General features: G+C 46.6%; 4 protein-coding genes across 4 annotated transcripts; 2 read left to right on the plus strand and 2 right to left on the minus strand.

Moving 5' to 3' along the window:
* Positions 1 to 10,561: 10,561 nt before the first annotated feature.
* On the plus strand, positions 10,562 to 12,928 carry LOC128720335 (intraflagellar transport protein 56). Its single transcript, XM_053814004.1, has 3 exons — positions 10,562 to 10,579; positions 11,209 to 11,349; positions 11,414 to 12,928. Exons 1-3 carry the CDS (start codon positions 10,562 to 10,564, stop codon positions 12,926 to 12,928), a joined length of 1,674 nt encoding a protein of 557 aa, XP_053669979.1.
* Positions 12,929 to 14,745: 1,817 nt separating this feature from the next.
* On the minus strand, positions 14,746 to 17,265 carry LOC128730459 (dnaJ homolog subfamily B member 14). The gene is made up of 7 exons (XM_053823506.1): positions 17,111 to 17,265; positions 16,846 to 17,011; positions 16,603 to 16,777; positions 16,144 to 16,537; positions 15,651 to 15,766; positions 15,412 to 15,575; positions 14,746 to 15,336 (listed from the first exon to the last, which is right to left on the minus strand). Exons 2-7 carry the CDS (start codon positions 16,970 to 16,972, stop codon positions 15,227 to 15,229), a joined length of 1,086 nt encoding a protein of 361 aa, XP_053679481.1. The 5' UTR covers positions 16,973 to 17,011; positions 17,111 to 17,265; the 3' UTR covers positions 14,746 to 15,226.
* Positions 17,266 to 19,190: 1,925 nt separating this feature from the next.
* LOC128720358 (uncharacterized) lies at positions 19,191 to 21,503 on the minus strand. The gene is made up of 7 exons (XM_053814027.1): positions 21,362 to 21,503; positions 20,768 to 21,308; positions 20,447 to 20,554; positions 20,147 to 20,382; positions 19,878 to 20,089; positions 19,652 to 19,805; positions 19,191 to 19,576 (listed from the first exon to the last, which is right to left on the minus strand). The coding sequence occupies exons 1-7, from the start codon at positions 21,501 to 21,503 to the stop codon at positions 19,191 to 19,193; spliced, it is 1,779 nt and encodes a 592-aa protein (XP_053670002.1).
* Positions 21,504 to 21,837: 334 nt separating this feature from the next.
* LOC128720369 (ionotropic receptor 75a-like) lies at positions 21,838 to 24,017 on the plus strand. The gene is made up of 6 exons (XM_053814038.1): positions 21,838 to 22,395; positions 22,464 to 22,594; positions 22,665 to 22,838; positions 22,917 to 23,349; positions 23,422 to 23,575; positions 23,650 to 24,017. The coding sequence occupies exons 1-6, from the start codon at positions 21,838 to 21,840 to the stop codon at positions 24,015 to 24,017; spliced, it is 1,818 nt and encodes a 605-aa protein (XP_053670013.1).
* The last annotated feature ends 347 nt before the right edge of the window (positions 24,018 to 24,364 follow it).

The following is a 24,364-nucleotide window of genomic DNA, read 5'->3' on the forward strand; positions in this document are numbered from 1 at the left end:
GCGAAATGAGAGTGGCGTTTGGTTTTTCTTTTCAGTTGCCGTATTCATGCTCCAACAAAAAGCCGAAACAATGGCGTACCTACCGGGTTAATGCTAATGCTCAATGAAGCGATAAACCTTCCGCTAATGCACCGTTGGTCAGCCGTGGATGCTCGGATTGCTGGCTCCGGAATGTTATTCGAACCGAATGGGATAAAACAAACCAGTGCATTTCCGGTTCATTTTCTGGAAGGATCTTCCATTATACCTTCCCAGACTCGGTGCGGATGCGTTGCTGTGCACATGCGATCGAAATTGAACCCGACAACTCGTTCGCCTTATGCAATAGCCCTTCCGATACTCGCAGCGCCAAGACTCGGTCCTTCTTTCGGATGTATTCAAGAAACACGCCTCAATTCTAAAAGCGTGTGACAGGAACAGGATCGCAACAGAAAAGCCATGAAGATGCATCGAGAAACAAGGGACTGCCTCAAGTGATTAAGCTGAAGCATTTCGGGCTGCATAGCGGTCTAACCATCTCTTGTTACCATTTGTAAGCCTCAAGAGTTCTTTTTGTACATTCTGAAGTGGACTTTACAAGTTCCTTCATTTGCTGCATGATACAATTTCCAGTAATATTTATCCACCCAACATCATTCTTGAATGAATCCCCTCGTTCTGTATCGCCCAAGAGGTCGAGACATACTTCGGACGTGCTTCACCGCGGGTTATAAGTACTTCCATTTTCTTTATTTACATCAACGGCTATTTGTATAAACCAAACAGTGGACGAACGACGCACACCGGCCCATTGCTCCCGTCTGGAGCATGAAGTTGTGGAGTGAAATAATAAACAACCGACGATTGGAGCTGCACTGGCCCTTGCTCTTGCAGCACAAGGGTGCATCGGCAGCACCATGGTTAGAACTGGAAAAAGGCGAAAAGCGTCTGACTCATACGTTCACGAACCACCCCAACTATCAGCATCATCATCGCACCGGATCGCCACACCAAGTGCAAATGAAAAATGCGGCCAAGGACAAGAGAAGTAGAAAAACATCGCCACTTGCCGTAGGTCCAGAAAATGATCAGTTGGTTAAAATATCGCTCCTGAACCCGTGGCTCGTGCACTCCATCAATCAGCAAGGGGTTCGTTCTCATTATCCGGTGAACAAAACCTTTCAAATTCTAGGAACCCTTTTCACCATTTTCGTTGCTTCAACAGAGATACTCAAACATAATGAGCCCGCTTTCGATAGTTTATGCATAATCAAGCAAAATACTTCCAAAACGATCACGCTCGTAGAGAAGCAGACACGGTCTCATCAAATCTGCTTCACCAAATCATACTTTCACTGTAGCATTCCTGTTATTCGAGTACTTTTGTCAAAATTTTACTCTCATCATCATCATCATTGCCATCACGGGCCAATGTAGCGTATGAATTTTCTTGGAGCAATTTTCTGCACACTCCAACAAAGATTATGATTAGAAGATGAAAAAGGGCACTTCATTAATGTCGTTGCTAAGGCAGTAGAAGCAATTTATGCGGAAGCACATCAAGCACGTAATTGAGAGGGCTTGCAAAGGTTTTATCAGCGGTAGCATTCCTAATCACCTGAAGCACACAACCACTATCGATCGGTCGAAGGTTAATGGAAGTTTTTAAGACCTTATTAAAGCCTAACAGGGAAGGCTATCGAGCCCTTTAATCAATGTGATTATTGAATGCAAATTAATTACTGCACAAAAAAAGATTGTCTCTAAGCACACACTTGTTATTTTACATTTTCTTTTCTTTTCTAGTTAAAGCTGCTTATTGTTATGGAAAGTCATCCGCCCACGTAACGGCTGCCACTCGTCACGTTTCAAGGTAGAACGCGTTCAACAACGACAGGTTGTGTTTATTCATCGATAAATGTTGATTGAGCCAAACAACCACACATCTCACTCCTGAGGTTGCCTACTCATACCAGCGTCACTGAACTGAAGGTCTTCTTTTTCCAGGTCATATATTCCCCTCCACCCACAACATGTCATTGTTTCAATCGGAGTCTACCACAATTGGGACCATCCACAACATCTTCACGACGGTGGAATTTTGTGGGAATGTTTCGGTCTTTGTTGTCGCGATTATTCTATCTAATCAGCTTGCCCTATAAATGCACGCCAGTACTGAGGCCCACATAATAAGGGCGTGATAAAAGTCAGCCAACTTGAGCCGTAGTCACGGTCGTACATTAAATTCCAATTTATCCCGGTATTGGCGGTCCGTGTGTACGAGACGGAACCACACATATCGCCCCACTGTCATACCGAGCAACCGCTTTGGCAACATGTAATAAATATCGCCTAATGAGACATAGCCAGGCGCAATATATTTCATTTGTGATTTCGCCGAATGGCTGTAAATCATGAACCACCAGGCGTCTCCATGGAGGTTCGTTCCCAGGCGTATTCCCGGGAGAAACCGTCGGTCGCTGGATTAATCTGCTGGGATGGTTCGGGCGGCACGCCTCGGTAAGACTCTAGTACCTTCGCTAACGTTCCTTGTGTGGCCAATTTGCTTCCCCAGCAACTTACCGTTCCGCCTTGGAAAAATTCCCCACGATAAGCCGACGACTCGCATGCCACAAACCGGCTCGGGTCAGTAACGATTGTGGTTGTTTCATTGGTTTGGCTTGGTCGCGATTCTGTTGTCATGTTCCTATATGCTGGGTGAGAATGAGCCGGCACTGGAGATGGGATGTTAGAGCAAATTTTCTTAATCCACCCTGCAATCGCAAGACAATTCAGAGAAATAGTGGTAGCGATAAGCGTGCTTACCTAAGCACGGCACCGTTTACAGAAATAGCTACACTTAACCCAACAGGACCAATACCGTTCACAAGTCAATAATTCATCCTGTACGACTGTTTCATGTAGCATTGGATGGGTTTAATTCTCCAATTACATGCTTCCGTTGAGTACATTTTTAAGCAAATCAGCACTTTTGCAGTGCGGAGTTTTGGAGCAAAAAATTTCCCCGTCCAAATACAAGGGCAACAGTAATGCTCCAGAGAAATTGGAACTTTTAATTGAATTTATCGCCTTCATACACCTCCATGAAACTTTCACTGCTTTTTGGAATCAAGCATTCGGTATCACACTTGGACGGGGTTTTCTCTGTTGATCAATGGAAGAGCTTTTACATTAAAGTAATGAACAGAGTGCAAAAGATGCTTGATGGTTTGGATTTCTCTATCCTTTCGCCATTCTCTGTATCCTTCGAAACCATGTGTATTTTTTCAGCTGCGAGTTGCGCAATAAAATATAGTAAAAGTCTACCATCAACACGCTCAATAAATCATTCCTAGCGCTTTAAACCCATTTTCTAAATTTAATGTTGAACATTTTGCGTTGGTTGCATGGTTGCATCAAATGTGCAAGCATAACTAGCCCACCAAATGCAACCTAATGTAACTGAAAAGCACCATCGGAAGGCTCAATTCGTGCAGTTTTGATTTGTTTCCCTTCCCTCGATTGCAAGCATTCCTTCCACTGCCCAAAGCGCTCTCGATGCGTCCTTGTAATGGATAGCCCTTGCTCATGAGTCGGCCGCAATCACAGACCACCTCAACACACACCCACACACACACACGCTCACATGCTGTAATAACGACGAGCGAGAAAGGGTTTCACGATCAAAACGAACTTTTATTGACTTGCATTCACACGTCCCGGGGTCGACTCTGAACGCGCCCATACTGCTGTTAGCTGCGGGGTAGGCAACTAACGCCTCGTCCTTGCTCAAACCCTCGGTTCAGTGGTTTACTTCCGGCGTGCCGGGACACAGGAGCGCGCGTGTAAAGAATCCGAGTGAACGAGGGACGCTTTCGGTTTCGAGCGAACTCTGGGGACTTCATTTGAGCCCTTAGTCCTTTGTGTAAGTACCATCGTGCCTGGAATGCTCCGTTCAACCGGTTCCACCACGCCGACCAACAGCTGCCAGTCATATTGCGCTAGGTTATGGGATCACTTTTACACCACCATAACAATGTCATCGAACGGACCCCATACGCTCCTGAAGGGCCGGACCCGAGGATCGAGCTAGGAATTATAAGGGTTTTTGCACCCAATTCCATTACATAAATCAACTATTTGTCGCTCTCCATTGACGAGCAGGCTCGTGAGGTCGTGCCGGGACCCAGCTTGGGTGGAGCATTATTATAGCTCGTCCTCGGGTGCATCCCGGTCACGTGCCGTTTCGAACCGAGCCAGCCAAACAGCTGCCGGGCGGCGTAAATCACTGGGAATTATACAATCATGCAATTCTGCCTGCATTCCAAATGATTCCCGTGATTAATTTCGTTCAACACTGCCCGGACGACGGAGCTGATGCGAGTACAATTGTAATTTCATTCAATTTTAATTGATCTTACCATCCGCCATCGGCATTAATTACGCTCAAATTAAATTAACTCCTCGTCGTCTTCGTTATTACGTCCTGCTGTGAGGTGACGCCGTTTTCCTTTTGTTAAACCATTAAACCGGACGTTTATCACATGATGATGGCATCAAAGCGGATGACACTTGTGTAAAGGGCTGGATTTATGCATAAATATATTGACGAAAAAACTATGTGAACTTCATTTCACTAGTATCAAACCGTACTTTTCTTCGACCCGGATGTGTCCAGATGCATCCGTGGGGGGATGTTGATTTTCATTTGAATATTTATATCCATGCGAGGTTGAGCGGAAGATTTATAGCCCCAGTCTTATGCACGTGCTTGGAGTATGCGTTCCAGCTGTACGGCTTACCGGAATCATCTGCTTTGTGATGCAAAATGGATTCAAGAAAAGTGTGCCACAGTGTAAAGCTATCGGTTGTTATCATTTACTGTTTGTAGAATTTCTAAATAGGGGTCACACACCCGCATGATCCGAGAGAAGTTCGACGAAACCGCCAGCTGTAAGTAGTCGGTTCGTTGGACGATAGACACACAAAAGACGATAGTCTAATACTTTCTATTTCCAGCTTGGTTTTTTTTTTGTACCACGTGATCAATCATGCGCTAGCCACAATAAACAACATTCGTGCAAATGAATACTAGTCCGTATTTACGCTACGATGGGTGTTTATTTCTCTTCTTTTTTACTTCTCCCTCAAACACACCGTCCAGTTTTACGAGATTTATAGTGCGCCCAGTACACTCTTGAAGCTGCTTCTCGTTAGCAGATAGCAACAAGAACCGGCGGATGTATTCACTTTAATGCTGCTACAAGAGAAGTGCTGTCTCGTGGCTTTTTTGCTGTATCTGCGTAAATTTCTCTGCTCAAGACAATAGTAAAAACCGACGTTCTAACGAAAGATGACACAAAACCGCCAGCATGCGTTCTTCCGATTCCACAGTGGGGAAGCCAGGAACAAATCGCGGTCATAAGTATTTTTTGTCAGAATTTCTTGGTTTTTTCTTACAAAATGTGTTGAATGTTGACCAATTACTCATTTAAGACGATTATTGGAAGTGGACATCCAGAGGGTGCCACTGTATCTACATATACTATGTTGATAGATTGTAGTTCAAACACCTTGCGTGCCAAGCGTTTTTTAGGAAAGTTGTTGGTGATACTGTGAATGTCCGGTAGAACCTTCCATACCCCAATTGCACAACAATACCAATTTGGCCGAATTTAGCTTCTTTTGTTCCAAATATTCTTCAATAACCTCACTTCGCATCTCTATTATCCGCTCTGCTGTTACATTTGCTAAAGATTGAACTCTCACTTTCACACTATTTTCGCTCACTTGTATACCTGAAGGAACACATAACTTTTTCGCTTTTTACACTTCTTTATACGTTGGAAATCGTGAAGGATCTGTCCGGTGACTTCCTTCGTATTGATCTTTCGATAAATTATAATCAATTAAAAATCCAAACGCCTCCTCTCCGTTCATCAGCTGTGTTTGACTCGGATTTTCACTTAAGTTGAATGATCGATTCAATAATCTTCCTAACAGATATACCACTTCGAACTTATTTTCTTTACGAGCTATTTTTCTTGCAAATTCTAGCACTTCTTCAAAACTATATTTTTCACCCAAATCACTTTCTATTTCACTGATTCTGCGCCGTCTTTGTCGTTTGCCAATAATTTCGAAAGATTTACGAGGTCTTCCAAATCTGCTATCATTCTCCTTTTGTGTGCTTTCACTTCGACATTCAATATCAAAATTTGAATTTAGCCTCTTTTGATTATATTTTTCAAATCGCATTTGGTGTCGATTGGATCTATCGTACAATTGTTTTGCTTTCACTAAGAGCAATTTTATTCTTTGTCGAACAGACTTTACTAGCAAATTTCTTGTTTTAACCACTTCCAGAATATAATTGAAAATAATTTCCGTATTTTCTTTTACTGAATTTGAAATATTGATTTGCTTTAAAATATCTTTAATGATGAAATAAGCCATGTTGTCTATAAACGTGTTATGTTTGGAATGAACTTAAATGTGAACTAGTAGAACTAATTTTATAAGATATGGGTAGCTTAATGTCATCCTATATGCCATTACGTTATATGGGAATCCCATATATCATTCAATAAAATTATGCTGTATATAGTACAGGTAGCTGCTAAGTTTTTATGCTAGCATAATATGTGAACCCCCCCCCCCCTAAGGCAAAAAAAGCCGGCTTAATAACAGTGGTTACCTTCAATGGGGGTAACCACTGTTATTGAGGCGGCTCTTTTTGCCTTAGGGGGGGCTTTTCACATATTATGCTAGCATAAAAACTTAGCAGCTACCTGTACTATATACAGCATAATTTTATTGAACTAAAACACAGGTGTAAAATTTTACAAACAGGTGGCAAGGGTAGTGAGTATTATTGAGGCGGTGATGTTTATAAGTTAACATATCTAGCGTCAGGTACCATGCGGCTCCATATGTAAAAAAAGTTTACCTACAAGATTTGATTTTACAAACGAGTGCGCAAGTATGCGCAGCTGGAAATGACTTTAAAAGTTTGTTTAAATATTAAACTAACGTTACTGAAAATTTGGCGATGGTACTTTTTGATACTTTTTTTTTATTCATTACCAAAGTTGAAAAACATGTTTTTTTCCTATTTTTATTTTCAAAAAACAATATTTTTTTTTCTTTTTATTATAAATAAATTTATTTAAATAACTTTAAAACAATGAAAACTTTATAATCTTTCGAACTATATGCAATTTGCATATGATATTGTAGAAAAACAGAGCAAAACATCCCATTAAACAAGAACGCTCAATGTCCAGAAATTTCATCGTTTTTTTGCACTTTTTCAACTTTGGCATCGTATATCTCAAAAACTACTTAAAATAGAACCCTGTAATTTTGGCTTTTTCTTAGTCAACTATTTCTTAATTCATCACCATGTTCAAAAATACCCTACCATATATGTAAAAAATTGGACTTATGACCGCCTTTTCCCCAACGTGGATTCGTTTCACCGTGAAGCGCATTTTTTATTTTGCTCCTTTGAGCGCTCTGAGTGTCGCCCTGAGTGCCTGGAAAATGAGTTACTCTGCTGAGTGAATCGCCGCGTGCCAGCGGCCGTTGTTTTTGTGCGATTTTCTCATCAACACCTGACGAATCATCGGGAGTATTTTGAACGCACCCGTCATCACCAGGGACTGTTTGTGTTTCTCGAGTTCGTAAGAATGCTCCCATGTCATGAACGACGATAATGATCTCCCACCCGTAGCCGTACTTATTCACAATAAATTCCCTGGAACACGCACACTGACCGATGCGTTCCTTTCTCGCCGACGATTCGTTTGAATTGTTTTCATTTTCGCCGACCCGCGGTTACGGCCAAAAGGTGATACCGAGCGATCCATATGGAAGGTGCGAGCGTTACGTCAATAACACGCACGCAAAACTTTACACCGATAACAGATCATAAATTGCAAACACTATCCATAATTTCTTCTCCTGCTGCCTCGCTCGCAATCTCGCTCGAGTGCGAGGAAGCGTCCAAAGTTCAAAGTAGCCCATCTCGCCGGCAGGATATGCAACACGATCTTCCTTTTTCGCTCTCGCGCCTCGTCCTCGAGGGCCCTTCGCTATCCCTTCGCTGGCAGCGTAAACTTTGAAGTGTTATTTTTATCACTCATTTCCGGGCTTGCAGGGATGCTTTGGGCTGATGGTGCAAGGAAACATCGCATCGCCTTTCTTCGCATCTTACGATGGGATGGAAAAATGCACTCACCAACCATCGTTGAAGCACGATGCCGCTCTGGCCCTACCGAAGGAAAAATGCTTCAGCCAAAACTCCACCCGAGCGGGGAACTGTTCATCCTAACGATGCCGGTTGTCGGTTAAATCACTCCAAAAAGTATGCCACAATCTGCCACCCCAAAACGCACCTTGTCGAAAGGTCAAAAAGCGTGCAATGCGCGGGAAATACGTCTAAAACTGGTGCCGCCCCATCGGACTGCTAAACAGGGCCTGTCATCGTCGTCTGGTTTTCCACGCCCACGGAAATAGCCGCTCAAAAAGAGGACCTTTCGAAAGAGGAAAACTTTTAACGTCAATCTAGGGTACGAGCGAAGCAATCAAACCCATGACGTTTGGAAATTTCCCGGACCGGAAAATGTGGCACCACCACCACCACGGTTGTCGCCGCAATAAGCTCCCGATTGATGGTTGCAGCTGGGAAAGCTCTGTTCATCAGAAACGCATTTCCGGAAGCGGGCCCCGAATGAATAACGGCTGGTGCAAACTGCCCTGCTGGAAACACCTCCGTTCGTTGGATTTTCCCAGCCACGTGCATACCACTTGCTAGTCGCTTTTTGTGCAAGTTTTAATTGCCCTTCAGGACAAAACGAGCAAACCACAAAACTGGGCCAGCGTTTAATAAGTTACGTCGTACAGCAAAAATTTAGGTTAATCTTTCATATGAACCTGAACAGCAACCCAAAAACGGCTTCCAACCGGCGTCTCTCAGCTCACAATGTAGCGCTATTCTGAGGCAATGAGGCATTTTCAAACAAAATTCCCCTCGTTCTGCTAAATTCCCAGCACCAGTGATTGCACATCGAAACAAGCTGCACCAGCGCTGGGCTATCAATTGCGTAGCATTCTGTGACCCTTTCTATTTACGTTCGCATGGGTACGAGAAAAAAAGAGCATATCGAACGCGCATTCCGGGCCACGTGGTGCTGGCAGGTGGGTTGGAAAACATGCGAAACATGGAGCGATTGGTCGACGTGTCTCCGGGCGTCGCATGTGGCACCAAAAAAAAAACGCCTCTTGTCACGATTGTGACTAATTGATGGCAAAACTGTGCCTGACGTGGCAAGTAAACATTTAATTTGTAGCATTCGATCCGAGCCTCCATCGTACGGGAGGTTGGATTTTCGACCGACGAAAGCCAAGCAACAAGCACCAAAAAAAAGGAACAAAAAGCTCGCTGCAATGACGGTAAAATAAAGCGAGATAAAAAAAATAACTAAACCTCAGTGCGTATGGGCCAGTGCGAGAAAGGAGTTGCGTATTTACATCGCCTATTAGCCGGCTAGCTGCAGCTGCATGGGTGGACAAAAATCTCTACAACGAATTTAAGCCCCCGTGTACGACGTGCGACCTAAACCCAGCATTAACCCAAGCACAACACACAAAAGGACCGCTGGTAGGCCGTGCAGCTGTTCCCGGAAGGGCTCGGTTAAATAACAGCACTCGCTATCATTTATGCGGTCCCGGAACCGCATCGAAGGGTGGGCTCTGAAAAGTTCCAAAATGTTCCACCGGCTCGGTGTGCTTCACAGAAAATGACCATCCAGATTGTTGATCGCATCGACGCCGGAACGTTGAGCCCGGAACATAATTGAACATTTTCGGTACTGCTCCAAAAATCCCCAATCCGGTGGCCACGTTTTGGGAGCCCTTACACCAGGACGTGGGATATATTTGCCATCATGCCAAGGACGGGCTTCATTCGAAGGCGTTTATGAACAGTGCGAGTCGTAACGGGCCATTACCAGAACGACTATAAACCCCCTCGAGCTTGGTCCATGTTTCCTGACCGGACATGAATGTGTGAAAATTATTCCACCGGATACATTACCGGATGCAATGGTCCGCTGCACCCCGCAAGGGCTCGTCGTTCCGCCACGGAAATTAAGTAAAAGCCTATTCCATAGCCACCTGTTTCTATGGGTCAAGGGAACCGGTCTCGATGAAAATAACGACAGCCACAGCCTCCGCCCGAACAACGCTTAACGATTATCGTCTATCGTTTAAAGCTGATCTTTTGGCCTCGATATGCGATGTCAGGAGGGAGCATAGTTCAAGTTGTGGTCCAAAACACCCATCACACGTACCGTGACGGTGTTGTGGATTATGAAGCCATCGGCAGCAGGGATTAAAACACACACCCAAACATGATAAAAGTCACATTTTCTTTCCATTCTTGCAAGTGGTCGTCCCGACGCTAATCACGATAAACCCGTCTCTAATCCCCAATTAATCGGTGTCACAACGAACGGGTGTATGAATACGAAAAGTACACGCCAAAGGTCCGTCAACGTTCTGGCCTCTGCGGACCTCAATGAGGCTCGGATCGTCGGTACGGATCGGTGAGCACGCCTCAAGGATCACTGATTTTAATTTCAACTACACCACCCATCGAAATAAGCCATAACCACCTCGTCCACGATTGCGATGGCACGCAAATTGGGCTAGCCTCGGCATGCTGGCTATTTGTTCGTGTGTTTGTGTGTTAATTTTTGTACCGTGCTTCATGTGATGGGAACGTACATGGCTTTCTTAACAAAAAAAGGATATCATTTGTTGCTGTGATTCAATTTGATGCGATTGAAAAAGTCACCGTTTAATCTCATAATCTGACAGCAATGCTCCTTGATATGGAATGCAAAATGTGCACTCCTGTTGGTGTACAAGCATCGATTTACGGTTTTTTAATTTGAATTTCAAATTGAACTATAACCTGCTGATGCATTAAACATATTACCACGCCATTCAAAGTCACAACGGACAAACACTTTCAGCCGAACGAACTGACAACATGGCGTTACCATGGTTACTCTGTCAACAAGCAATCCTAACAAACAGAAACTCTGGTGTCCTGGCGATTAGTTAGGCCACCGATCTGCTGAAAAACGATGGTAAGACCCTGTCCCGCAACATGTTTGAGAAACCTTCCACAAATCCCTTTTTTATCCATCTTTGTGTTAGATACTCTCCCGCACGAAATCCGAATCGGCTAAAGGGAACCGCAATTCCGCCGGTTCGGGAAATGCACGTACCGTCACCATTCCCTCGTTCGAGGAGTTTCTTCTCAAGCGTGACTACATAGGAGCAAAAACCGTCCTGCAGGTGAGACCAACCTAAGTTAATTACCTGTACACGGCCCCGAATGAAGCAAAACGCCTCCCCACAGTGCTCGAAGGACTACGACGAAGTGCCCGAGCAGCTAAAGCAACTGTGGACGGGATTTTGTGACTTTCACATCGGCGAGTACAAGCGTGCGCTGCAGCTGTACGAAAAGATATACACCACCGACGGTACGCTGAAGGATGTTGCCCTCAACATTTGCGTGTGCATGTTCTACCTCGGTATGTACGACGAGGCTCAGAAGCTGGTCGAAGAGTTGCCCCAAAGCCCGCTCAAGATTCGGTTGCTGTTCCATCTCGCGCACAAACTGACCGACGAGGATCGGCTGATGGAGCTGCACGGTTCCCTACGGGACGTGGTCGAAGACCAACTCAGCCTGGCAGGAATGCACTACCTGCGGTCACACTACCAGGAAGCGATCGACATCTACAAGCGTGTGCTACTCGACAACAAGGATTTGCTGGCGCTGAACGTGTACGTCGCCATTTGCTACTACAAGCTGGACTATTACGATATTTCCCAGGAGGTGTTGGACCTGTACCTCAACCAATTTCCCGACAGCACGATCGCCATCAACCTGAAGGCGTGCAACCGGTTCCGGCTGTTTAACGGACGCGCCGCTGAGCAGGAAATAAAGCATCTCGTGGAGAGTGGCACGTTTGGGGCGGACCTGATCCGGCACAATCTCGTCGTATTCCGCAACGGTGAAGGTGCCCTGCAGGTACTTCCACAGCTGATCGACATCGTGCCAGAAGCTCGCCTAAATCTGGCCATTCATCACCTTCGGCGGGGCGAGATCCAGGAAGCGCACCATCTCATGAAAGAAGTCCAACCGACGGTACCGCAAGAGTACATCCTGAAGGGTGTGGTTCATGCCGCGCTTGGGCAGGAAACCGGCTCAAAGGAACACCTTAAGAACGCCCAACAATGTCTGCATCTGGTCGGTGGATCGGCGTCCGAGTGTGACACCATTCCCGGCCGCCAGAGCATGGCATCGGCGTTCTTCCTATACGGACAGTTTGAGGAGGTGCTCGTGTACCTGAACTCGATCCGTAGCTACTTCGTCAACGATGACATCTTCAACTACAACTACGCGCAGGCGAAAGCCGCAACTGGTTACTACAAAGAGGCCGAAGAGCTGCTGCTACAAATCCACGACATTTCCATCAAAACGGACAGCACCTTCTCGATGGTGTTGGCCAAATGTCACATCCACTCGGGACACGCTGATCAGGCGTGGAACATTTTCCTCACCAAGGACTCGACGCCGGATGCGTTCGCGCTACTGCAGCTGATCGCAAACGACAGCTACCGGGTCGGTGAGTTTTGGATCGCGGCGAAGGCGTTCGATACGCTCGAGAAGCTCGACCCCAATCCCGAGTACTGGGAGGGCAAACGGGGGGCGTGTGCTGGTGCTGTCCAGGCCATTCTAGCCAAACGCGGCAGTGGTGCTCCACCGGGTGGTGTGTCCGAGATTATTTCTCTGCTGCGTGACTCCACCAACGCGCAAGCGGAAGGAATGCTGCGTGTCATCCGACGATTCGCCAGCAGCATAAAGTAGAACAGGGATGCTTCGATTCGGTCACAGAGTATCTTATTTAACTTCAATGCACATGCACACGTGCTGTTAGTAGTATTAGACCACTCTAGAAGCCAACCAGGTCGAGCGGAATACGTTCGCGCACGCACGCTCTGCTAGCCGTTAATTTATGCGATCGATTTATATGCAAATAAAACTGCATTCGAGTTGGAAGGTGTAAATTTTGACCTGCTCCCACTCGCACCTGCGATACGAGCGATGTGCACCCGGAACCCGGAAAATTCGCGTCAATTCTTTATGGCTTTCAATATTTCACACGAAATCAATTCATTCTGTGGCCGATGAGCGCGTTCACAGGACCTCCCGCACCTGTGTGGGAAAGCTTTTCTGGGCAGCCATTTTTCACCCAGCAGGCAGCAACTTCACTTTCAATGGCAGTTGAGGGTCGCACAAGTGCACAAGTTAAAAACTGATGCTATCGCCGTCCTCTGGATCTCTCAGGTGCGTGGATTTTTTGTCGCGTCCTCGAAAATGGTAAAGGCCGGTGCGAGTGGACTAACCCGTTTCTTATCGTTCTCGTGTACGAATAAATAAGAAGTCCAGTCACCTGGGTGGTGGAGTGAAATTAATCTAAACTTTTGCCTAATTAGCTTTTGCTGTGTGATATACGCTATCTCAAAGGAAAAGTGCTTCAATTTATGTGCAATAAACTTACAGGGAGAAAAAAAACACAATAATTATGTTAGGGAACAGTTATCCTCTACAAATGCGGTTTTTTTTTGGCTTGCATCTGATTTATAGGGCAGATTTGGATAGATGCTAAAAGCGAATTATAGCTCTCATAACGTCGAAATGGTTATGAGTTTGTGCGGCACCTAAAACTTGTATCGCACCATCCTCGAACGCAGAGTTACAAATTCCAGGTGAACCGTGACAACCATCTTCGAAAGGATCGTTGCACACCGCCGTGGGTACTTTCTTTAACCAGGAAACGGAGCAGGAAGCAAAAGTCAAAAAATTATAAAGAACCACCAGTCCTTAACAGGAACCGCACGACAAAAACCATCTGCCACCTGGCGATGAATGGAGCAAACTTTTTCCCGCGTGGAATGCAACCGGCACGGCTAGCTACACTCCGTTGGGCATTTACAGCAGAAGGGAGCCAAAAAAAGTGCAGTTGCACATGCCCTCGCGATGCATTGGCCTCAACAGGCCAACGGGTGCCGCGTCACGGTCCCGGAATGCTCATGGAGTGGAAGAGAACATGGACTATCGTGGCCCATAAGCAACTAAACATGCTCCCAAAATTTGCAAGCTCAACAAACGATCAATGCAGCTGCCGAAAACATGCACCTCGCGGGCACCAAGTGGATGTGTCGTTTATTGTTGGTAAAATATTCAACAAATTGCCTTCCCTAATTGGTGCCAATAAATCTCTCAGTCCACGTTTTGCACACTTGTATGATAGTTTTCCACTTCAATTTAGGGCATTTGACAGCAGTAAAAGCCACAGACTTTCCCAAGAAGAGTCATCTTGCTTTTTAACGCTGTTACTTACCACTTCCTGTACTGACACGTGTTCCGCACGATGTTTGCGGTATTTGTTAACGCAAGCGGCTTAACGAGAAATTAGGAAATCGTCACCCGGTTTGCACACAAAACTCGCCCAGACGTTTACCCATTTCATCAATTAACAAACTAATTGTGTTTTACGTTACCCCTGGGAAAAGGGCAAACGTTTGCCGTTACCGATTCACAGCAGATCCCCCGCCAAACGACACCATCAACTCCCAATACGATCAATAACACGTGACGCTTTAGCTTCGAATGTCCGGTTTTATTTGCTTTTATTGCGAAGAAGGAAGGATTTCATAAATTACACCGCAACTGCTGGGCACAGCGTCACAGGAGGGAACCATTTGATTCTGTTTTGCTAACTTACGCTCCTACGTGAAGTATTTTATTTTGCCTGGACCCGTAGTGAGTCGCTGAACTCGTCCGATCACTTTATAATTCTCTGCTACTGCGAAACGAAAACAACAATTAACTATAACCAAACCGTGCACTACACTGCCGGAAGCCCAGGCCCTCTGTACCACCGAAAAAAAAACCCACATACAGACTGGCCGGGATCGTTACAAACTGATAAAATGACATAATCGGGTTTCTTTAGCGCGGCGTCCGCGAAAATCAACCATTGAAACTCTAAGCACGGTGTACCGGAGAAAAACGAGTACGCGCCAATCAACCCCACCGTGCCACCCCATGCACAGTAGCCTAGATATCGTAGTAAAAAAACTCCGATGCACCTCCGTTGGACTAGTTGTGTAAGCTTTGCAATTTATCACAAGACGGTGTCTTTATGTTATGCGCCTTTTTGTAAAGCTCTTGGTCGCCGAAGTTTCGGGCCTTCATTAGCATCGTGTCCTCTGCGCGAAAGAAAGTTTTGTTTGGTTTACATCAGGTCAGTTAGGATGATAGTTCTTGGAGTAACGGGTACTTACTGTAGTTCCTCTCCCGGTAGCAGGAATGCTTTAGATTGTTTAAATAATCCTCCTCTACCGACGCCTCCAACCGGACCACTGAACCCTGGTACTCGGTGTGGAAATGCTCCTTCACGTAGTACGGTATCTTTAACTGATTCGTTTTGCGAGCGACCGTAAATTTTCTGTACCAAGAAAAAAATAGCGAACCATCGATCAATACACGTTCGCGTTCTAGCGCAGCAATCCGTGCTACTCACTGGCTTGGTGTAAGGCTGTATATGGGGTCCGAAATGAAGAACGACGACATCATGGACAGCGCGATAAGAAGAATGATTGGCAAAAGGTTGATGAACGCCGCAAACCCTGACTGGGGCTGGAAATGGGAAGGAGACAAAGATGCATTACTGATCAATAAAGAGGAACTAATTGGCTAATGGAGATCTCGAAAAACACGTGTGTCCAGAGGAGTCCCCGAGAACCGCGAGGTTTCAACCCATGGTTTTCATCGGGATAGTTGTTTAAGTAATTCTAATTTTAATTAATTCTAAGAGACTATCCTAAGAGACTAATCTACACAAAGAGAAAAGAAGCAGCACGAGAAGATTGGTCAGTTTTAAAAGAAATGAAAAAAAGGATAAAATCATTAGGAAAAGATAAAACTCAACCGATCATTCTGCTTGCTAAAGCTGCCAGGTAGGACTAGCTCATAGATTACTTAGTAACTAAGTAACTAACGCCGGTGCCGCTTACCTCGCGGTATTGTTGCTGTTCGGCTCGGTGAAACCGTCTTGGGCGAGTGTATACGTGCTGGGTAGGAATTTCGGCACCGAAGAACATGTTGAACAGCTCTTCGGCAGTAAAGTCCGTTTCGAATCCGCGCGAATACGCGTAGTCGTACTGATAGCGCGTTTTGCGTGTCGTTGGCTGGTGGTGATCCTCGGAGCCGTAGAGATCGTACGATCGTCGCTTATCCGTATCCGTAAGGATAGCTACCGCGTTGCCGATCGCTTTAAATGCTTCCACCGCGCCCGGTGCGTGATTCTTGTCAGGATGCAACTGGAGCGCAAGCTTCTTGTAGGCTTTTTTGATGTCCGCATCGGTGGCATCCTTTGCTACCCCCAATACTTCATAGTAGTCCTTGCACCTACAAAACATTCGTTTCGCTGCATTAATCAGCTAGCAATGAATTGTGCCCGGTTTGTTATGTACTTTTTGATTCGTTTCACCGCATCCAATTGCTCCGTGGTGTACTCCGCTTCGTTGGCGCTTTCCGCTTTCGGTGCGGCACCCTTCGCAGTGTTCCTCTGCCGGACGCCATCATCCGATGTGTTCCCGGATGTGGCACTTTCCGCGTAGGCACCACACTTAATTTTGCTAAGCAGCTCTGCAATGTACAATTCGGATCATAACACCTCGAAAGGTTACGGTAGCCGAGCATGAACGATACCATACCTTCCGCCCGGTCCGTTCGATGCAGGGAAATCGATTTGTTTAGTAACTTTTCCGCTTTCTCGATTTTCCCCTCGGCCAGGTACTTGACGGCTCGCTCCACACAGTCCTCTGCTGCCTCCTTGTTCATGGTTTATTTTTATCCTCAATCGGAGCTATCCCGAGCAACCTTTAATTGGGGAAAAGAAGACGAAAACAATAATCACAAGAGTGGCCGTGTCAGCACGCAATATGCAAACAATAAATCCCCGTAGGGCCACCGACTTACCGCTAACTGCCAGCTAATTGTCAAGGCACCGCTGAAAAATTCGCCGTCCTACGACAAGAAGGCGCCCGGAATTCGCAGCACGGGAAGCGGTGGCCAAAAATTAGCTCAAATCTAATCGACACACTTGCAGCGCCCGAATCGTCATTATCTTTGACTATTCCTATTTTTTTTCTTCTTTTTACTATGCATGTGATTTTATATCTGTCATGCTCGTAGTCTCAGCCTTTCTCTTTCACACCAGCCACACTGGTGGGTTGTTTATCACACGTTGTCTCATTCTAGCGCTCTTCCAATCTAGCAGTCTACTGTCAAGCTTAGCGTTTATTCCCACTAATTTAACGCTTGCCGGCATGTCGTGGTTTGTGTCTTTGCTAATAAGGATTCGCATAAGAGATAATCCTTTTCTTCGTTCAAATGCCCACTAAAACCACTAAAAACTACTACAAACTTTTTCTGTGTCCTTCCCATAGAAAGCCAATTAGATTACGCTGGATTCTCTACGTTAGTTTTATTTCTACGATTAGTTTTATTTCAAATTTCGTGTCGACCTCGGCACAGGAGGAGAAAGTAGAATTGATCACACGTAATAAAAAATGCAAAATCCAACACGTGGTTCACGTGATTCAAAAACTAACGCCATCAAACCGACAAACACATCATAAATGAAGCATTCTAAACTGTTCTCTTGTGACACACTTCACACTACTCAATGTCGGCATGATAGCAAAAACCGTGTCAATGCCTTCCGACTACCCGGCTTGGCGAAAGTAACATACCGAACAAATGCACGATCTGCATCAGGGACATCCGGGGAGACCCCAATGAGCATACGCATTACTTCCGGAAGCATCGCGACAGCACCGTGCACGGCTTATCGATCAAACATAACCGACCGAATGAAGTTGCTCAACTCAAACACCGGTTCCGACGCCTGGCCCGGTACTGATAGTGGCCAAGCACTCTTTGATGGCGTGCCTGATTCTGCCGAGTCCTGGCATACTTCCCCTTCAAGCTTTGCGTGTCTTGCGCCTGACTAGCCGAAGGTAATTTGTCATACCGAGCCTATGCCGGCATCGGGCAGAACCGTTTGCCCGGGCGAACGCTCTACCTCCAAAAACGAGTGAAACTTTTTTAACGGCGTTGTTTAGTTTTCGGGTACCACGGTCAGAGAACCAGCCTAATCGGCCACCCTTGCCAGTACCGTGATACCAGTGCTCGAAAGCGGAAGATGGCGATAAGCCATTAAATCAACTGTATCAATTCAATTGTGAGGTCTTCCCAAAGCTCCTAAGCCCCGCCCGGTAGAATATAGCGCGTTCGTCCTTTGGGTTCGATAACCATCTTTGGAATTCGTGGTGAAGTTTAATTCGTTCTAACCCGTCCTTATGGCGTGGAATTGAAATCACAAATATTGAAAGATCAAACAACCGCTTAGCTTCCCGTGAGCATAAGCCATAAATCATTCAATCATCCCGTGAATTAAAAGCTCCGGCCCAGAATCCTGCCACAGTTAAGTGTTCCACCGTGTTTCCGCCCGGCGCCAAGCGTGGGGCCGTGGCCAAATTCCGTCCAAAAATGACACCCTTCCGGTGCGGCGTGAGCCACGGTTGATTTATGGAATGACGAGTCGCGATTGACGGGAAACGATGATTTCCAGCCCGTGTAAGAATTGCGGTTATTTCGAGCCTGCGGGACGCCAGACGAATAATTCCGACGCTGCTAACAAACGGATCACCATGGTGTCAGCGATTCCACGACCGATGGCGGTGTCGGTTGCGTGTAAATAATCGTAACAAGCTCCACAGCGAACCACTGCCAAGCAGCTGCCAGCAGAAGCAATGGGTGACTTTGGATCTGGTGAGTAGGATTTTCGCGTTCCTCTTATTTACGACGGTTTTCCGCGGTGTGCTTTTATTGCTTTCATCGACTAAACGGAGTTCGACGCTGGGGGAGCATTTTATTTCTGCTCAATTCTGCACGTCACAACGTGTTAAGCAAACAATGTCGTCCTTTATCATTGGCGGGAGCGTAAATTGTACAATTAAGAAAGTGTGCAAGCATAACGGTTCCACCGTACGAACTACGAAGATTGATGTTCCCGAACGGGAACGCTGACATTTCCGGTAGGCCAAGGAAGCAAACGTCTCTTCTGCGCCTTGCTGACAGCTATTTCCAGCACCAGCAGCACGATGCTCCCGATAATAGCACCGAACAGCATTAACAGCACCGAGGACACTTGATCTAGGTTAACCTTCGGCATTTTAACCTCATTTTCGACACACCTGGGCGGCTTGGTGGAACAAACCTTCCGCTCGTACTGCACGACACCGTTGCCGGTGATCTTGTGGGCCGTGATGCGGAACAGCTCCTTGAGAGGGCTGCCTTTCTGCATGGCCAAATATGCGAGGGTCTTCGGCAGCAAGGGTATCTCCTGCAAAGCACATCGCTGCTCGTCACTCAACAGTGCTGTGGAGTACGAAAACAAACATCCAATCAAACGCGCCGTCAAGGTACCAAATCATTCGCCGGTGAATGTCTCACTTTTAATCAGCTTGTATCCCCGATTCGAGTTACAGAGAAAGGCATTCTTTCCGCTTTTCATGAGTGCAATTCCCTCGTCGGTGTTGTAGTATACATGACCATCACGTTCCTGCTGACGCTGGCAGAGTGTAATGAGATATCCATCGTCAGTACCCTAGCGACAAACAAAACAGATCGCTATGAGCTCTATATCCTTTTTCTTTTGCCACCGTTTTCCTTCCCGTACATTCACAAACTCCACGATATCTGGGGCATTTTCCACGGCAACGCTAAACCCGTTGTCGACCAGCTGTTTGAGCGTGTTAATGTTCTTAGGTGGCACAACCAGCAGGAAGCTGACGATGTGCGTCAGATAAAACTGGTAAATGAGCACGGTAAAGATCAGCATGCTGTACAGCGTGATTCGGCTCGCATGCCACTCCGTCCTTTCGATGAATCCTGCCGAAGAAAAGGAGTAAAACGTCAAAAGGAAACATGCACACACGTTCCACTCACCTTGCTGGCAGAATATGCCCAAAACTAGTATCCAAATGCCGTTTTCGTTCTTCTGGCGCACGTTTGTGTGATCGGTCTCAGCGTCCAGGCTCCACTCAAGGGTTAGTATCTTGTACAACAGCAACGCAAAAAGGACGAAAAGGACCGCAATGGCCGTCCACAGGAGCAGGCTAAATGGGCGTAAAAATGCATGCCTCGTGCGATCTACGTCCGGGTGGATGAACAAAAGGATCGTTCTGTAAATAAAACGGAAGGACATTACATCACGCTTGCGGCATTTCTAGTATAAGCAACACATACTGGCTAGCTCCTACAGCTGCAACGTAATCGAAACGCTCAACATCCGTTTGTTCGATTGCCAGTGGATCGACGAGAATACGAAGCGGTTGTTGATTGTTGTAATCTTGCCTTTTTGAAGCGTTGATGCTGGAAAAGCTGGTTGATTGCATTTATCTTATCTTATCAAACAACCATTAAAGATCAATACCTCACATTGTGCACCCTGGCAAACACCTCCCACAACAATGACCCGAAAACGTGCAAATTCTGCAATTGTTTCACGGTTTGATTGTGCTCATCCGGCGGGTACTGGGAATAAAATAAGCTTGTTGCTAGAATAACTCGCCTTCTAAGCAGTTCTGGCAACGCACCTCCTCAAGAACGCCCCCGAGAGGCATTCCGTAAAGGTTTAACCGCCTCTGGTACGGGGTTCGCCTGTCCCAAATTTCCAGCCCAGTGTTTCTGCTCCAACTAGCAATCTGCAGCAAACTCAACCGCCAGCTTTCCATCGTCCACTGGCCGTACGCGTCAAGAATTGCAAAATTACACTCACCCTCGGCTCCAACCGGCTGGACCAGCAGCACGTTCGAGGCTACGGTAATGCTTAGGTTCTGGAGGGCTTGCCGGTTCGCTTCTAATGCACGCAACCCGACCAGCAACCAACTATACCGTTCGCCATTGAAAAACCGCCTCTCGGCGAGAACGTGCAGCACACTTTCCACACCTCGACAGCTCATGTCGACTATAAGGCCAACCCGTACCGATAGCACCGATTCGATCGAGGTAACGAATTTTGGCTCACTGAAAGTCGGCACGTAAACGAAGGACACCGGGCTGGTGTGATGGTCGCGTAGGGTGTGCGTCAAACGGGTGGGGTTAATTCCTAGCAAACATCGATAATCAGGAAGGACCGGGGAAAATAAATACAACACGTACCCTGCTCGTGGTTGAGACAGTGGAAAATATTCAGCACCTGCAGGTGGCGCCATTTTACCACGTCCACTAAAACCTCCTCCACACACATCGCCAGGCTTGACCCGATAAGCGTAAACGATAGAATCACCTCAGGAAGCCTCATTGCTGCGGCTATTCGCTTGTGTCGATTCTCAACTAGCGAGGAAGTCACGCCACGTGGCGCTTTTAAAATCCTGTACACTACGCAGCGCGCAATCATCTTGTCAGAGGCAAATTAGGCTTAAACAAGCCACTCGTGGGATGGGATAAGCACACGCAAAACCAATTACACTGCCAGTGATACTATTGCCAAATCATACATACAGCATTAAATCGCGCTATCACGAGGAAAGTCCAGTTCTAGTTCCCCTTGCTGCTCAGAGAGTATTGCGACTATGGTTCTTCGCGTGTGGTTGTTTGTGATCTCGTTAGCTCCCACGTTAGTCCTTGGACGCTGGATGTTGATCGATGACTTTATTCACCATTCAACGATCAACAGCCTGACCGTAGTACATTGCCACAAGGAGCCACCGGATCGGGATGTAGCGCAGTTAGCTCAAAAGCTACACCATCACTTCCGAGGACCGGTGGCGTACATTAGCCTCAATGCACCGATCGGGGCTTCCTCTCGCATCGGTGTACGATCGCTGCACAGATTAGGGTTGATCATGAACCTGGAGTGCGTTAACCATCAGCCGTTCCTGCAGCAAGCCTCGCTGGGGAACCATTTTAATTCCTCCTATCGGTGGCTCTTTTTTGGTGGTCAAAATTTGACCGACTCGTTGGCGGTGCTGAGCACGCTGAACATTAACATCGATGCGAACGTAGTACTGGCCATACGCCACCGACAGGAACAGCTTTCGTACGCACTGTACGACGTGTACGGTAGCATGAAAGCGCTCGGTGGTGCTGTGCAGAGTGACTTCCTTGGTGATTGGACGCCCACGAGTGGCTGGCCAGGGATCGCACGAAAACGGGAAAATCTCCATCAAATAGAGCTTCGAGCGGTTGTGTCGGTAAATATGGCATCGTGCCCCGTGTTGTGTTTCCGTGGCACATTTTCACTCTCTCTCGCCCCAAACAGACCTTAAACCAACACCAGCCTCAGAGCCTCGAAAAGCATCTCAACAGCGTACCAGACTATCCGCGATCGTACCATTCGCACATGTACGCCTACCAGCTCACGAAGCTGCTGATGTTGAAGCTAAACTTTAGGTTACACGGCGAAAAGCGACGTAGCGTAGCTCTATTACAAGCTGGCCATTTTTGTGTTTAATCCACACAGGGTGAAACTCATTCTAGCCGAATCCTGGCATTTAGAGTTGATCGGCACCAATTCATCGCTGGGGGTTATGGGGCAGCTTCAAACGAAACAGGTGGATTTTTCCCTCTCCCCATTTGCCATCCTTTCCGAGCGTTTGGCCATCTTCGATCCGACAATAGAAATTATGCGCGGAAAGTACGATTCACGCTCGAAACGGTCACTCCACTCCACTCGCTGGAACACCCGTCACTGAGCCGTCTGCTCCTTTTTCAGCCTTTACACGACGTTTCGGCATCCCAAAGCCAGGCTGCAGAGGAGCATTTTCCTGCTGCCGTTCGAAAACGCGATCTGGATCACTTTGCTAGCGATTTTGGCGTGCTTCAGTGTGACGCTCAGTGCCTGCTTTGTTCTGCAACAAGCTCGCCAACGCCAGAACAGGAACGAAGTCTCGCTGGCTCTACTGATCACGCTGGGGATCCTCGCACAACAAGGCCTAACGTCGGTGCGGATGACACTGTTCAGTGGGAAAATTCTGCTGCTAGCAGCGTTCTTGATGTGCGGCATTCTGCTGCAGTACTACTCATCCTTCATCATCGGCTACCAGCTGATGGAGCAACCGCACACCATCAACACCCTGAAGCATCTGTTAGCCAGCGAAATGACGGTTTCGATCGAGGACATTTCCTACAATCGAGACTTTTTCAATGTACTGCAATGAGCTTTTCGTGCCTGCACGGGTTGTGACGCTTTTCCGACGCTTTTCTTTCGACTATTGCAGCGCACGAATGACCCCGTTGCGATCGAGCTGTACCACGCGCGCATTCTGCCCAACAAGGACGGGTTTCAGCATATTTCCGCCGGTCTCACCCTGGTCAAGCAAGGTGGACATGCGTTCCATTGCGACATCGCGTACGGTAACCACATCATCATAGGTAGCGAACAAATGGCGTTAGGTTATGGGCGTTGGTTTCAACAAGTCCACGCTGTTTTGTGCACTCGTTTGCAGAAACGTTCACCGAGAAGGAAATCTGTGAGCTGCACTACATCCAACTGTACCCGTCACGTGCCATCAATATTCCGATGGCAAAAGGCAGCCCCCTGAAAGAGCTGTTTAAGCTGAACCTACAGATCATACGCGAGGCGGGCATATTGGCGTACCAGCAGTCGCGATACTACTCCCTGCAACCAAAGTGCATCCGAGACAATCTTCATACGGAGCGGGTGGAGCTATTCGACATCCTTACGGCGCTTGAACTGCTCGGCATTGGGGCAATGCTAAGTGTGGTTATTTTACTCGCTGAAATTGGTTTTAGTGCCATCCAGCGTTGTTGGCTAACGCGCTTCATGCCGAAGGATTTCGTTTGGCTAGATTAGGCAAACCTCTTTACAGCATTGCACAACGTGTACACACAGTGAATTGGAAACTTAACAACACTTAAAATTCATATGCAAGCTTTCATCACAAGCTTAATGTGACGTGTTTTATTAAGGCACAGTTTTTACACTAAATGCTTATTAATGTGATAACTTAAACGTTTTTTTTTGCAAAGGAAACCACCCCAAACTACATTAAATTGCCAATGATTTCGCTGAGACTAATTAAGCGAAAGGGGTTTATTAATTTTTCACCAGCTATTTAAATAACGTTCAAATGCTCCTCCCGTAGTTTCAAAAGGAACCAAATCGTAAAATTACACAGCAATTATTGCCTTACCGTACGC

This window comes from Anopheles nili, chromosome 2 (assembly GCF_943737925.1).
Source record: "Anopheles nili chromosome 2, idAnoNiliSN_F5_01, whole genome shotgun sequence".
NCBI classification, from domain to species: Eukaryota; Metazoa; Arthropoda; class Insecta; order Diptera; family Culicidae; genus Anopheles; species Anopheles nili.